Source organism: Zalophus californianus, chromosome 9 (assembly GCF_009762305.2).
Source record: "Zalophus californianus isolate mZalCal1 chromosome 9, mZalCal1.pri.v2, whole genome shotgun sequence".
NCBI lineage: Eukaryota > Metazoa > Chordata > Mammalia > Carnivora > Otariidae > Zalophus > Zalophus californianus.
This window is the reverse complement of record NC_045603.1, coordinates 8,025,476-8,041,168: the sequence shown is the minus strand read 5'-3', so window position 1 is coordinate 8,041,168 and position 15,693 is coordinate 8,025,476. Positions and strand designations below refer to the sequence as shown.

Genomic DNA, 15,693 nt, shown 5'->3' with positions numbered 1-15,693 from the left:
GTTAAAACAGAATAAGAGGGGCACCTGGCTGGCTCAGTCAGAAGAGCAGACAACTCTTGATCTCAGAGTCATGAGTTCAAGCCCATGTTGGGTGTAGAGATTACTTAAATAAACAAGCAATGAAAATAAATAAATAAATACAAACAAAAGAGTAAGAGATCATTTTAATTCTTCTTCCTTGTGTCCTTGAGAACCAGGATGCATGGTATGGAAGAAAAAAAGTAAATGAAATATAGAGAGGTTACGTAAAAGCTCTGTAGTCTCAAATTTTAATTGAAATATCAGTATGAACTCAAATGATTTTTTTTCTTTATATGATTTTTCGCCTTCTTCTTTCCACCGAGAAGGCGAGAAACTATGACCAACTTAGTAGCAATGAGTATCACCAGTGCCCTGATTATGATCTTGAAATAGAATTTTTCCCTAAAATAAATGAGAGCTTCTTGGAGAGTTGGCTGATTCCAGGTCTGGATCAAGAAATTTATAAAATGAAGCCTGGATCTTAGAATATCAGATAGCAGGGGCGCCTCGGTGGCTCAGTCATTGGGCATCTGCCTTCAGCTCGGGTCGTGATCCCAGGGTCCTGGAATCGAGCCCCGTGTCGGGCTCCCTGCTCTGCAGGAGACCTGCTTCTCCCTCTCCCACTGCCCCTGCTTGTGTTCCCTCTCTCACTGTGTCTCTCTCTGTCAAACAAATAAAATCTTTAAAGAAAAAAAAAATACCAGATAACAAGGAAATGAGCAAAAACCAGTAGCGTCCTGTCAGAAAGACTCAGGAGCTAACTTGAAGAGGTCCCACAGGTCAAAGATAGGAAACTTTGAGATTTGATAATGGTAATAACTTAAACCCATCAAATACATTCAAAACCATGAGTTCATAATTTTTTTATAATAGTAATTTTTAAAAAATTGTTCATCTTCAAAGGATGATGGGAATCAATTCATTATATTGAAAAGTGGTAAATAGGGGCGTCTGGATGGCTCAGTCGCTTGGGCATCTGCCTTCAGCTCAGGTCATGATCTCAGGGTCTCAGGATCGAGTCTCTGTCAAATAAATAAATAAAATCTTAAAAAAAAAAGTCTGAAGAACAGAAATATATTGTAGAAGAATGAAGAAAACCTCAGAGACTTCTGAGACATTTTCAAGCAAATTAACATACATCTAATTGGAGACTCAGAAATTGAAGAGAGAACAGAGCAGAAAAAAACCTTTGAAGAAATAATAGCCAAAAACTTCCCAAGTGTGGTGAAAGACGACAACTTATAGACGTGAATGACATTGTGGTTGTTTTTTTTTTAAAGATTTTATTTATTTGACAGAGAGAGACACAGCGAGAGAGGGAACACAAACAGGGGGAGTGGGAGAGGGAGAAGCAGGCTTCCCGTGGAGCAGGGAGCCCGATGCGGGGCTCGATCCCAGGACCCTGGGACCATGACCTGAGCCGAAGGCAGACGCTTAACGACTGAGCCACCCAGGTGCCCCTGTGAATGACATTATTAACCACCTTAATTACATTGACATTTGTAGAACACTATACCCAACAACTGCAGAATACATAGTCTTTTCAAATACTTATGGAACATCACCAAAACCATTTGCTGGACCATAAAATGAGTCTTAATGAATTTCAGAAGACTGAAGCTTATAAAATGTGTTCTCTGACTACAATGGAATTAAATTAGAATGTCATAATAATATGATATTTTTTAAATCTCCAAATATTTGGAAATTAGTGAATATATTTTAAATAACCAGTGGGTCAAAGAAGAAACCACAGGGAAAGGGAAGAAACCACAAAGTACTTCAAATCAGTGATAATAAAAATACTATATATCAAAATGTGTCACATAGAGCTACAGCAGAAATTTATATGTGGCTTTAAATGCTTAAGTTAAAAGAAAGGTTTGAAATCAATAATGTAAACTTCCACCTTAGAAAGCTATTAAAAAGATGAGCAAATTAAACCCAGAGTAAGCAGGAGGAAGGAAACAAGATAAAACCAAAATATCAATGAAATAGGAAAAAGATAATGAGTAGAGAAAATTAACAAAGCCAAATGGTTGTTCCCTAAATAGATTAATAAAATTGATAAACTCCCTTACAAGATAAAAAAAGAGCAGACAAATTACTGTAATCAGGAATGAAAGAGGGTATATCACTATAAGTCTTCAGATATCAAAAGGATAATAAGGTAGGGGTGCCTGGGTGGCTCAGTAGGTTAAGCATCCAACTCTGGATCTCAGCTCAGGTCTTGATCTCAGGGTTGTGAGTTCAAGCCCCATCTTGGGCTCCACGCTGGGCTTGGAACCTACTTAAAAAATAAATAAAGGATAATAAGGTAATGTGAACAACTATAGGTAGTCCTTATTGTTAGTCACAGAGCAAATGCAAATTAAGCCTCTGCATATGCACTAGAATGGCTAAACTTAGAAAGACCAAGCATATCAAGTGTTGGCAATGATGCAGTGCAACTGGAACTCTCAGACATTGCTCGTGGTGACAGAAAATGCTACAGTTACCTTGGGAAAAAATTTGCTAGTTTCTTATAAAGTTAAATAAACACTGATTACTTGGCCTAACAAACCCACTTCTGGGTATTGATCAAAGAGAAATGAAAATGTGTCCACAAAAAGACTTGTACAAGAATACTCAGAACAGCTTTATTCATACCGTAGCCCAAAACTGGAAACAACCTAAATGTCCATCAACAGGAGACTGAATACACAAGTTGTAGTTTATTCATACAGTGGAATATCACTTAGCAATAAAAAGCAGCAAACTACTGATTGAACCAACACCATGATGGATCATACAGACATTGTACTCAGTGAAGAAAGCTTAACACAAAAGAGTATATATTGTATGATTCCATTTATACGTATGATTCCATTTATATTATAGAAAACTAAGGTGAAGGGTGCCTGGGTGGCTCAGATGGTTAGGCGTCTGCCTTCGGCTCAGGTCATGATCCCAGGGTCCTGGGATCGAGTCCCGCATCAGGCTCCCTTCTCAGCGGGGAGCCTGCTTCTCCCTCTGCTTCTCTCTCTCTCTCTCTCTCTCTCTCTCTCTCTCTCTCTCATGAATAAATAAATAAAATCTTAAAAAAAAGAAAACTAAGGTGAAAATAATCAAAACTCCTCTCATGCTCTCTCTCATTCTCTCTCTCCCAAATAAATAAATCTTTTAAAAAAATAAAAATATAAAATAATCAGAACAGCCTTTGCCTCTGGTTGTGGGAATACTGATTAGAATAACAGTGAGGAAACTTTCTGTGTCATGATGGGAATATGGATCTGGATCAGTCAGAGTTCTCCAGAGAAACAGAACCACTAGGATATATTATGTATGTGGGTATATGTGTAGGTAGGTTGGTTGATTGCTTTTTAAGGAATTGGCTCGTGCAGTTGGGGCTGGCATGTCTGCATTTTGTGAGGTAGGCCAGCAGGCTAGAAACTCCAGCAAAAAATGGATGTTGCAGATGTGGGAATTCCTTCTCTATGGCAAGGCAGTTCTGGCATTTGAACTCATTTAGTGTAGGCTACCTTTGCTACCTTTTAGTGTGTGTTTCAGCCAACCAACCAAATAGACTGTTAGAGCCTTATTTGACCCTGGAGCTGCAACACTGAATCCAGAATCTCTGCTTAATGGACTTTTATTTATTTTTTTTTAAAGATTTTATTTATTTGAGAGAGGGAGCACAAACACAAGCCAGGGGGGAGGCAGAGGGAGAGGGAGAAGCAGGCTCCCCACCGAGCAGGGAGCCTGATGTGGGGCTTGATGCCAGAACCCTGGGATCATGACCTGAGCCGAAGGCAGCCGCTCAACTGACTGAGCCACCCAGGCACCCTCTGCTTAATGGACTTTTTATCAATACATTCAGCCTTATCCAACTTTATGTTCCTTCCATCATTATCCTGCAGTGTTCATATACATTCCCACACATATTCCTAGATTTTTGTCTATGTAAAGAGGAAAAATCACATCGGTTTTTGTTTTGTTTTGTTTGTTTGGATTATAGTGCACCTCCTGGTGGGTCACACTTTATACCTAACCTTTTAGGGCCTGCTGAGAGTAGAATCTGATCACAGGTCTAGAACCATCTGCTAAGGCAACTCCCCCATGGGAGGTTCCTGTAGGTTCTCAGTCAAAATAGAGTGAATCTCCTTAGCTGGGGGTAGAAGGGCTGCTTCTACTGGCAAAGACTCAACCGAATTTAGGGCTCAATGTTCCCAACTTTATTGGGATCAGTACATCCATTTGTCAAAATTGTACAGCTCAGATTTCTGTACTTCAGTATATATAAAATTTACATGAAAAAAAAACTTAACTCTTTAGTAATACTGTGGTGGGTTGGAATATAGGTACATTTATAGATGACACAAATATAACAGTGTTGCTAATGGCTGAACCTGGAGATGGATATGAAGGTGTCCATTATTCAATTATATTGTTATTTTAACCATTCTTATTAGGGGACATTTAGAGTGTGTCATAATTATAAAAAAATACCTGAATGTTTTTATATATTCAGCTTTTTTTTATTTCAAATATTTTCTTAGGATGGAATCTTAGAGCAGAATTACAAGCTCAAATTTTATGAGTATCGTTATTAAGGCCCTTCATTTAATTGGCTATACTAATTTGCACTGCCATCAACAGTGTAGAAAATCCATATCATATACTATGCCAGCTTAATAGTTTCTCATTTTTCCCCATGACTGCTAAAGAAATTATTATTCTAAGGACACCTAAAAACTACATGTTACTAGTAGCCAAAGTATCTACTAGTTTATCTCATGACATCTGCTTTACCTACAAGAAGTGGATCCCTTTGTTTTGGTTTGTTGTTTTGTTTGTTTGTTTATGGTAAAAAAAAAAATGGAATGGACCAAGGGTGAGCTTGATCTGGCCCTCCCATTGCTGGGAGCGTGCATCTGCTAGCCTCACCTCATGTATAGCTGCTGATCATTTGAAAGATAGACTATTGCTGCCCCAGCTTGAAGAGTTATTGCTCTTCTTGTTGAGTGTTGAGGGCACAGTTAAGGTCCTGTCAGTACTGATATACTGGTACTGATGAAGTAATCAACAATGCCCCATCATCAGCACCTTGGAGTTTTCCTAATCAAATTTAGAAGCAAACTTCCTGCAATATCAGATTATTCCAAATGTGAGTTATTTGGTTTTCCTGTCCCCAGGTTCACAGCACCTCAGGCAGAACTCTATGAAGCTGTTCTAGAGATACAGAGAGACTGTCTGACCCTCTGCTCCCCTGGGACAAGCTTGGAGAACATCTACAGCTTGATGCTGACACTGATTGCACAGAAGCTTAAGGAGTTAGGGATCGTGAAGAACATTAAGGGAAATAATGCCTTCAAGGTACCGCCCCTCTTTTGACACCGGCTCTCAAAAACACCTGATGTGCTGCTGGGTTTTTATCCTATGGAGAACTAATTAGATTTAGAAATGGTCTTTGTGATCTTCGCCTACGAGAGGGATTTAGAGTGAACATGGATTAAAACAAAAGGAGTCAGTACTTACTTCTCCCAGAAGATGGCAGCACATTCTAGTTCGTTGCATCCTGTGTAAGTAGCTCAAGCTGCAGAAAATGAAGTCTGGTGCCGGCAGGGTGGAAATGGACACAAAAAAAGGAGAAGAGGTTAACTCTCAATCCCTTTGTGGCGATTTTGAAAAGACAGAAGTCGTGGGGGAGGGTGTTTGTTGCTTCAGTGACATTGGTGAGATGAACCGTATCCCCAAGGGCCATGTCTTTAGTGAATTTCATCTACATCCAAAATGTAATGATGTTCAGTAAGAATGTAAAACCTTAGCTTTAAATTAAGATGCCAGGTGGCCACGCCAAACAGACCATTAAGGCATCTCATCTCCAAGTTTAGGCTGCCAGGGTTTCTTTTATCAGTAGGAAAGACATTATAAATTCCTCCTGCTGAAGCCAACAAATCTAATTAACGGATAGGAATAGCCAAGCCGGTAAATGCCTAATAATTATTGTGTTAATTTTGATGTTCTGTGCCTACTCCACAAGTTGCCGTGAGACACTCAGGATCTCTAGAGCCGGCTTTCTGAGAAGGACTTGTGAACGCTGAAAAGAGAACTGTTCTAACATAATCATCCTCCCTTCCCCAAGAAAAGAGGTTTTCATTTGCCGTAGTCATTACTGGGGTTACCCAAGTCAGCATGTATGTAGTATATTAAGTAATGGGAAAGGAAAGGTGGATTAGTTCAAAGGCCATCAGTAGAATTGCATTCAAGAGGTAGCAGTTTATCAAGTCTCTTGAGCATTAGCCCGAGGGTAGGTTAAACTGCAAAATGGCAGAAACGTGGGGGAAGTATTAACACATATCTCACTGACTTATGCATGCTCAGCTTTCCCCTTAAGGCGTCATTGCGCTAATAACACTGTGGTGATTACCTTTTCCAGGCTGCTCGAAAATACTGCCCTCATCATGTTGGCCATTACCTCGGGATGGATGTCCATGACACTCCAGACATGCCCCGTTCCCTCCCTCTACAGCCTGGTATGGTAATCACGGTGGAGCCAGGTAAGGGCAGGTGCTAGCAGCCTGTGATCCCTTGGGGCACATAATAGTAGCGGATAGAAAGGTAAATGTTGTTTATTTTTACCTGAACCAACATAGTTAAATTAGGAGAGACAGGAAAATGGATTTCTTCAGTGTAGATGGGAACTTTATTTTAGATTTTTTTCTTGATCTTTCTTATTTAACGTCACACAATTTGTTTAATTTGACTTCTCCAATAAACAATAAAGATGGGGAATACTTTTTATAAGTAAATATTAAGAAATAAATCTTTTTTTATACCCTGCCTTTGCCAGGGCCAACTTATACTAGTGTCCCGTGCAGTGGTGGGCTGCTCACACCTCTGAGGCCCAGGTGCTTCCCTGCAGAAAGCTACTCAGACTCACCATGTTCCACTCTGCAAACTGCATTGAACTGTCCACATTATTCTCCTTCGGATCTAAGTCCTTTTTCCTGAGCTTCAGAGAAAGCTGGTGATCTAATGGCTGCCCAGCTTGATGATCCTGGGCAGTGGGCAGAATTCAGCAGAGAAGTGGTGGTCACAGTGGAGTGTAAGGATTGACGTTAAAAGAATAATTTTTAAATACTCTTGTTTTTGTCACGAAAATGGATTTCAGCTGTTGATTTCAAGTGTTTTCCTCTCTAAATTATAGAAATTATAGCTGGGACCTGACTTTGTTATACTACCCAGGCCTACATTGCTATCTGTGGCCTTATGTACTATTCATTCCAGTCTGGTTGGTGCATGGGTGCTTCCTTAGGCTTTGGCTACATATTCCTTTGCTGATCTTTTTCTTTTTATCAGAGGGCAGCATCTGTGCGGATAATGGAGGAAGTTTCCAGTTTCTTAAATATGAAAAGACATGTTCTTGTCTGACTTTGTGATTAGAAAGGGTACCTTGGGCTCTTAGAATTTTCCAAATGTTCCTTAAAGTCTTCCTATTTCTTATTCTGCATCGTGTGCATCAGTTATATTTATGGCTTCTTTGAGTATCTCTACAGCTTGTTGTTCAGGCTAAGTGGGTTTTTTCAATATATTTTAAAATACTTTATATCCCTGTTTTAGCAGTTCCCTTTTCCCAAGGGATGATTAGGCAGAGAAAGAATGCATTTATATAATCTACTGGTTCCCAGCATATGTTGACATACTCATAAGTAACTTTAGTGGCCTGCTTAAACCACCAGAATATGACAGAATCATGATAGAGCCTGTAGTCTGGTATACCAAACAACTACCCCAGTAGTTCTAGCAGCCAACATTTATTGACCATTATGTGGCACACACTTTTACATATATGTACTATCCCACTTAATATCCACAGTTCTAGGTAGATACTCTTAGGATCGCAGTTTTACAGATCATTTGTAGCACAGAGAGGTTAGCTTGCTTGTCCCAAATCATCCAGTTACTGCCACTTAGGAAAAGCACATTCTTTTTTCTACTTTTCAGGCATTTATATTCCAGAGGACGACAGAGATGCCCCAGAGAAGTTTCGTGGTCTTGGTGTACGAATTGAAGATGATGTACTGGTGACTCAGGATTTACCTCTCATCCTTTCTGCAGATTGCCCCAAAGAGATGAATGACATCGAACAGATATGCAACAGGGCCTCTTGACCCTCGTTGCAGCCCACATGCCTCTCAGGTTTAGAGGGGGTATACGTCCACATCTGTGCACGTGTGCCGACTGCGCATCTGTGCGTGTATGCTTCTACACATGTTCCATTTGGGAGTGTGGCAACTGTATGAATGTATGAAATTGTGTATGTGATCTTTATTTAAGTAGCTAAAAATCTGGAAAATTGAATTGTTGAACAGTATGTTACTACAACTTTAGTAACATTAACTCTGTACAATTAATGACCAAGGCAGGTTTAATTTTTAAATGTACAGAAAGATCTTGATTATATATGTCCATGCATTCCAGTTAACACAATTAAACATACAGAAAATTTTCTTTCTCTCCAACTCTTTCCCTTTCTACACTTTTGCTGAGATCTACTTAATATCATAAGCTGTTTATGATGCTTATTTTGAGCTAACCACCAGTGTCTCTGCCTATACTAAAAGCCACCTGTCAGTGACTGTGGGTGGCCAATACACATCTTCCATAACTCCTATCCATCTCTTCCAGACCCTGTATATCTACTGGAACCATATGAGCCCTTGTGGGCACTGGTGTCCTGCAATCCCACCATTCAGCTCCAATCCAGATTCTAGCAACACTAACTATTAAACAAAACAGTTTTGAGTTTTTCTTGCTATTTGGTTGCTTGTGGCCTGGAAAGTGTTTAGTGCTTGATGAAGGAAGAAGTGGAAGAGAAAGAAAAGCATATATGTATCTGCTATAGATCTACACCTCTGCCTGTTCTCAATCTGAAGAAGATTCCTTTTCCAGGTATCCATGCTTTCTTTGTAGATTCTTAGTGCACTGACCCTCATAGCACACCCTTGAAGCTGCTGCCCTGGCCAAGGGTAGATCCTCTCCTTACCCTGTTGACGTCAGAGGAACGGCACCCAGGTTTCAGTGAGATGCTCCTGTTATCATTCTACAGTGTGTCTAGTGCAATATATGGAACTCACCCAGTACCTGTAAACATCCTATGATCCTTTTATTTCTCTGATATTAGCACTGGAAGGGCAGTAGTAAGGAGTCATATTTCCCCTCAACACAGCATTGGCTGCATTCATACAAGAACTCACTTTGCAGAGTGAACGGGGCTAGATTATTGCAGATGGTTTATTCAGGAGCTTCTGTCATAGAACTACTGTGTTCGCCTCCTTTAAACCTGGATATGGGCCCAGGATGTACAAAACATGCTGATTGTTAGAGCATAAATCCGAGGGATTTTAAGAAAGAAACGAGCTGGGGGATTAACACTCCCTGCAGTGCTAGAGGTTTGCCCATCTTACCAGGAAACCCAAGGTACAGAGCCAAAAGCAGACAAGCAGCAACTTCATCAGGAGACAAAGATAATGGTATAAAGCAGAGTGATACACACGCTGTCCTGCCAGGACTCACCCTTGAGTGCTCTGGCTTTGCTCAGCAGCTGTGGGAGTGGGTGGCCACACAGGTGGTGTCTTATCCCTGGGCCTGTCCAACCCCCCTCCCTCCAACTTCTCAGTCCCATGCTACTTTCTAAAAGAAGGGGACTGAAAATCCGTAACTCTAGTTTCTCACCCTTTGGGGTTCTGTGGCCCCAACAACCCTTTCCTTGGATTGAGTGCCCTTAGTTCATCTACAATCCTGAAAAAGAAATTTCCTTTTCTTTCTGTAAATCATTTTTTTGTGGTCTTCAACTTTCTAGCTAAAATTCTAGGTGGCTTTTATGTATAGCAGCACACCTGGACACGAAACAGACTTCTGCTTAGATTCTAGTCAAGTTCTGCAGATGTGAGTCCTGCTTAGAATGGCTGTGGCAGAATTCTTCTAGTGACTTTTAATGCCTGAGCCAAGTACATTGTTCTTTGAGTCCCGGATTAACCTCAGTAGCTAAGCATTGCCTCAGACTATCAGAACCATCAAGAGATGGATGGCATAGTGTTTCAGGGCTGTCTGACATGTTCAGGATTTGTTGAGCAGATAGTGGTGCACAGGGCAAAAATCTTGTTCATTCTTAGCCATACCACAGACAAGCCCCGCATTTCCTCCATGTCTAACTATAATACTTTATATATGCACCAGGCTCTCCTAATGGAAACCTTACTCTTCAGAAGTCCTTCAGACGTTACACTGGGATTTTTCTCCCTCAGGTGGAGAGAGATGGTTGGGTCATTAATGATGCCATGTAAACGAAGGAAGCATAGCTCAATAGCCTCTGCTGCTTACTTTTGTGTGTTTATATCAGAAATCTGTGTTTTTCCTCATAATCAGGAAACAGACTGTTGTGTTTTTTATTTGAAACGCAGTAGTAGCAATTGCTGGAGTAGAAACCCCTCTCTTCCCACATCCATAATATCCAAGCTAGGAAGGTACTTCTCATGGTGACTGAAAGTTCTCTCTGGGTCTTCTTTCAAAACACCCTTATTTTTTCACTGTCTTTGTAAGGTCAGAAGGGGAAAGCCCCTACCACAGACATTATATCTTAATTTGAGATAAAGATCCATAAAATAAGAAAATCCCATGAAGTTTAAGAAAATCCCATGAAGACAATGTAACTCATTAAAATAGAAAAATTGGACTGTGTTATATTTTTCAAAGCTGACATAACCAACATCCTCTTTAGCTTTCTCAATAATAGAAAGATTACAGATCTGATGCAGGAGGGCTGCCTCCTCCTGTGTCTGTGTCAGAGATCATAAGGACAGCACAGGGACTGCCCTGCCAGGCCAGCTGTGACCTCAGAGTCCTTTGTAACACTGTGTTTCCGGTAACTGCTACCAATAAAACAAAATTGGGATTTGCGTTAGACCCTGTCCGCCATCCCTCAGCTGGCATATGAGCAATAATAGAGCTCATTTGTGTGTGTGTGTGTGTGTGTGTGTGTGTGTGTGTTAGAAACCAAGTGAGGGCCCAGGATGGGGGCAGCATAAAGGACTGCTTGCAAGAGATTTTTATGGTGTGGTTAATTTTTTTTTAATTTTAGTTTCCCAAGGTGGGATCTGTAACCTAAAACTTAAGCTGATAGTGTTAGGTTTTAATCCTGGGAAAATATAATTCAAGCCAAAGTGTTTAATGTTCCTAATATAATGAGAAGGTGATACATCATTAAATGCTGACATTTAATTAGAGCAGAAGCCCATTGTAACAAAGTACATGCATCTTCCTGGCTGCTCTTCTTCTGCCTGTGTGTCACTGAGGAACTTGAGGCTCAGATCCCCACTGAAATCAAGGCCTCCTGGGGTATATGCTTCATGAGGATCTGAGGGAACTGCAGTCTTTGTTAGCATTTATTAATGCTTTGTATGACTTTTGTGCAATTATATAAGTTCAGTTTGGACAAAACGCTGTTACTTTTTAAGGCTCTATCCACTGAAAATAGGTATGTCATTCCCCAACAAGGGAAAAGCATTTATTACTATCATTTTAAAAATAAACTGTAAAACAATAGAAAAGTATCTGGGGTGTGTGTGTGTTATTTTCAAATCTAGACTTTACAGCTTTAAATGTGAGAACATTTTGTTCTACAAAATATTTTTTATAGAGGGGCGCCTGCCTGGCTCAGCCAGAACAGCATGTGACCCTTGGTCTCGGGGTTGTGAATTCGAGCACCACATTAGGGGTAGAGATTACTTCAATAAATAAATCTTTAAAAATATATATTTTAGGGGCACCTGGGTGACTCGGTTAAGCGTCTGCCTTCGGCTCAGATCATGATCTCAGGGTCCTGGGATCGAGTCCTACATTGGGCTCTCTGCTCAGCGGGGAGTCTGCTTCTCCCTCTCACTCTCCCTCTATGCTCTCCCTCTCTCTATCAAATAAATAAATGAAATCTTTAAAAAAATAAAATATACGTATATTTTATACGGAGTATTAACTGCTGTCACAAAATCATGATTCAAACTTAAGATGATCTTATCAGTCATAGAGGGGAAAAAATGAATGAATCAGATCTGGCCCATTAAAAGATTGGCTCAAGGGTCTAATGTATAACATGGTGACTATAGTTGGTAACACTCTGTTGTATGATAGAAATTTGCTAAGAGAGTAGAACTTTAAATGTTCTCACCAAAAAAAAGCAGGGGGAGATAAATATATGAGTTGATAGATGTGTTAATTAAATAGATGGTGGGACACCCTTTCACAATGTATATCAAATCATCATCATGTACATTTTAAGTATCTTACATTTTGGTTAATTACACCTCAAGAAAGCTAGGGGGAGGGGCACCTGGAGGCTCAATTAGTTAACTGTCTACTTCGCTTAAGTGTCTGACTTCGGCTCAGGTCATGATCTGAGTCCTGGGATCAAGCCCCACATGGGGCTCCCGCCTGAGTGGGGAGTCTGCTTGTCCTTCTTCCTCTGCCCTTTCCCCCGCTCATGTTCTCTCTCTCCTAAATAAATAAATAAATAAATAAATAAATAAATAAATAAATAAATAAATAAATAAAATCTTAAAAAAAGCAAGCAAGCTAGGGGGAGAAGGTTGACTCCACAAAACTGACTCACAGGTCTCCAGACAGCCCCTGTACCACTCAAGACTGTTAACTCTGGCCATGAACATTTTATGAAGGATGAATTTTGTAGCGAAGTAGGATCAATTTGCAAAATTATAAATTTGTGAACTTTCTCAGTGAGCCATATACACAGCCATGAGTGTAGCCATTTCTTCCTAATAGGAATTCTCGTTAAAATCAGGCTTTCTGGGGCACCCGGCTGGCTCAGTTGGTAGAGCATGTGACTCTTGATCTCAGGGTTGTAAGTTCGAATCCCACGTTGGGTGTTGAGATTACTTAAAAATTAAATCTTTTGGGGTGCCTGGGTGGCTCAGTCGTTAAGCTTCCGCCTTTGGCTCAGGTCATGATCCCGGGGTCCTGGGATCGAGCACCACATAAGGCTCCCCGCTCGGTGGGGAGCCTGCTTCTCCCTCTCCCACTCCCCCTGCTTGTGTTCCCTCTCTCGCTGTAACTCTCCCTGTCAAATAAATAAATAAAATGTTTTTAAAAAATTAAATCTTTTAAAAAAATAAATAATAAAATTAAAATCTTTTTTTAAGATGTTACTTATTTGAGAGAGAGAGAGAGCACAAGCAAAGGGGAGGGGCAGAGGGAGGAGAAGCAGACTCCCCACTGAGCAGGGAGCCTGACACAGGGCTCCATCCCAGGACCCCAAGCTCATGACCTGAGCTGAAGGCAGACACTTCAGCTGAGCCATCCAAGCGCCCCTAAAATTAAAACCTTTAAGTAAAATCTGAGGCTTTCTCTAAGGTGTGCCTTCCAACATTTTTCACATCCTGGCACACATAAAAAGATATTTTTTGTATGGCACAATGGAATAAATTTGAGAGGACTTAGGAATGTATACATAAGACTTAGAGAAAAAAATTCACTCCATATCCTTTATATAATTGTGATAAGAAAAATAACGTACTAAGTTTTATAGAAACTTTTAAATTTGTGTAACACTTCCAAGAAATGATTTTCAGAATGTCAAAAGACAGCCTACTTGTGGGAACATGACTTTTTTTTCATAATAGGCTGAAACCCTATACACAATTCCTAATCCAGACTTTTTAGCGGTAACATCTTCACATTCTTCATAATCACCATCTACAAATTTATTTGTACAAAGAGGTGACAAAAAACTTGAAACCATTGTTATAATCATTTAAAATTTTACGATTCAACTGATGAATGGATAAAAAAGATGCAATATATTCATATGTGAAATATTATGCAGCCATAAAAAGGAATGGAGCACTGACACCTGCTACAACACAGATGAATCTTGAAAAGTGTGCCAAGTGAAAGAAGCCAGACTCAAAGGCACATAATATAGGACTCCATTTATATAAAATGTCCAGAATAGACAAATCCATGGAGAGAGAAAGTAGTAGTTACAAGGGCCTGAGGGTAGGAAGGAAGTAGAGACTGACTGCTAGCAGAGTTTCGTTTTTAGGTGATGAAAATATTCCAGATAGAAGGTGGTGGCAGCTGCACAACTGTGACCCTACTAAAAAACCCTGAGTTGTATATTCTTAAAGGGAATCTTACGGTATTTGGATTAAATCTCAATAATTTACGACTGAGGGGCGGCTGGGTGGCTCAGTCGTTAAGCATCTGCCTTCGGCTCAGGTCATGGTCCCAGGGTCCTGGGATCGAGCCCCACATCAGGCTCCCTGCTCGGTGGGAAGCCTGCTTCTCCCTCTCCCACTCCCCCTGCTTGTGTTCCCTCTCTGTCTTTCTGTGTCAAATAAATGAATAAAATCTTTTAAAAAAATAATAATTTACGACTGAAATTAAATTTAAAGAATCTAACTCCTTTCATTGACAAATGTGAAATTTCTTATAATGTGGATTTTTAATCAAAGTAAAATCACATCAAATATTTCAAGATGATGAAGCTATAACTCACAGAATGTGAACATGCATTTTTAGAACAGTCACCCTGCCCCTAGCTTTGACCACAAAGGTCAGAAGTATTCCACATACATGAAGCAGAAAGCCAGGCTGTCTTGAGCTACACCTGCCGGGAGCCCTGGCCTACTCTTCAGCCCCCATGATCCGCATGGCTAGCAGCACCTCACGTCCCTGAAACACCAGATGGCTCCAGCCAACGCCATGGCTTCTTGTCTTTGATGAGCAACAGAAAGCTCAGCAGCTGCTGCCAGAGTGGGTGACCAGGTGGGGCTCGATCCCAGGATTCAGATCATGACCTGAGCCCAAGTTAGACACAAGCGAAGCAGACAGTTAACCGATTCAGCCATCCAGGTGCCCCTCCCCCTCCTTGGCCGTATTTCAGGCAGTGCAGGACTCCTGGTGGTAAGGTGACAGATAAGGGAGCTCTGGCTGCTCCAAGTTCCATCCACCTGGCCATCCCGAAGACAGTGGGGATCAGTATCTCCCCACACACTGATTTCAAGGCACACCACTCAGGGTATTTAATTGTAAAATCTAGAATTATACTGACCCGGAGCTTACCTTGGACATAAGAATTTGTGGCACTATGTAAATATTGATCCAGCTTTCCACCAGTTTGTAAAGCCTAGTCGTTCTGGATGCTTGTCACTAAATGCTGTCTTCCTTTTCCTAGGAAAGTTGAGACTGGGAAGCCCGCAGTGATACATCAGAAATGTTTTTAAAATAAACATCTTGAGAGGCGCCTGGGTGGCTCAGTCGTTAAGCATCTGCCTTCGGCTCAGGGTCCTGGGATCGAGCCCCGCATCGGGCTCCCTGCTCCGCGGGAAGCCTGCTTCTCCCTTTCCCACTCCCCCTGCTGGTGTTCCCTCTCTCACTGTATCTCTCTCTGTCAAATAAATAAAATCTTTAATTAATAAATAAAGAAATAAAATAATCATCTTGAAAATGTTATTCAGTATTTCGATGCTTAGTATTTGGCTATGCCATCTACATGTACACAGATTAAAGTCTCTAAAAGGGGCACCTGGCTGGCTCAGTCAATAGAGCATGTGACTCTTGATCTCAGAATGGTGAGTTTGAGCCCCACACTGGATGCACAGTTTACTTAAAATAAAT

General features: G+C 40.7%; 1 protein-coding gene and 1 long non-coding RNA gene across 6 annotated transcripts in view; one reads left to right on the top strand and one right to left on the bottom strand.

Moving 5' to 3' along the window:
* The window catches only part of XPNPEP3 (X-prolyl aminopeptidase 3), a 76,936-nt gene extending 61,548 nt beyond the window's left edge, over positions 1–15,388 (top strand). For 2 of the 5 annotated variants that reach the window (XM_027591959.2, XM_027591961.2), the window contains 3 exons: positions 5,196–5,376; positions 6,440–6,560; positions 8,008–11,759. In XM_027591959.2, coding sequence (XP_027447760.2) covers positions 5,196–5,376; positions 6,440–6,560; positions 8,008–8,174 — 469 coding nt within the window. In that variant the 3' untranslated portion in view covers positions 8,175–11,759. Of the gene's footprint in view, positions 1–5,195; positions 5,377–6,439; positions 6,561–8,007; positions 11,762–15,250 lie in introns of those variants that run through there. The other 3 variants (XM_035721955.1, XM_035721954.1, XR_003519669.2) reach the window with 2 other exon arrangements.
* On the bottom strand, positions 640–15,258 carry LOC113921405. The gene is made up of 3 exons (XR_003519670.2): positions 15,139–15,258; positions 5,539–5,612; positions 640–1,043 (listed from the first exon to the last, which is right to left on the bottom strand). It is a non-coding gene; the product is annotated as an uncharacterized LOC113921405 (long non-coding RNA).
* Positions 15,389–15,693: the final 305 nt, after the last annotated feature.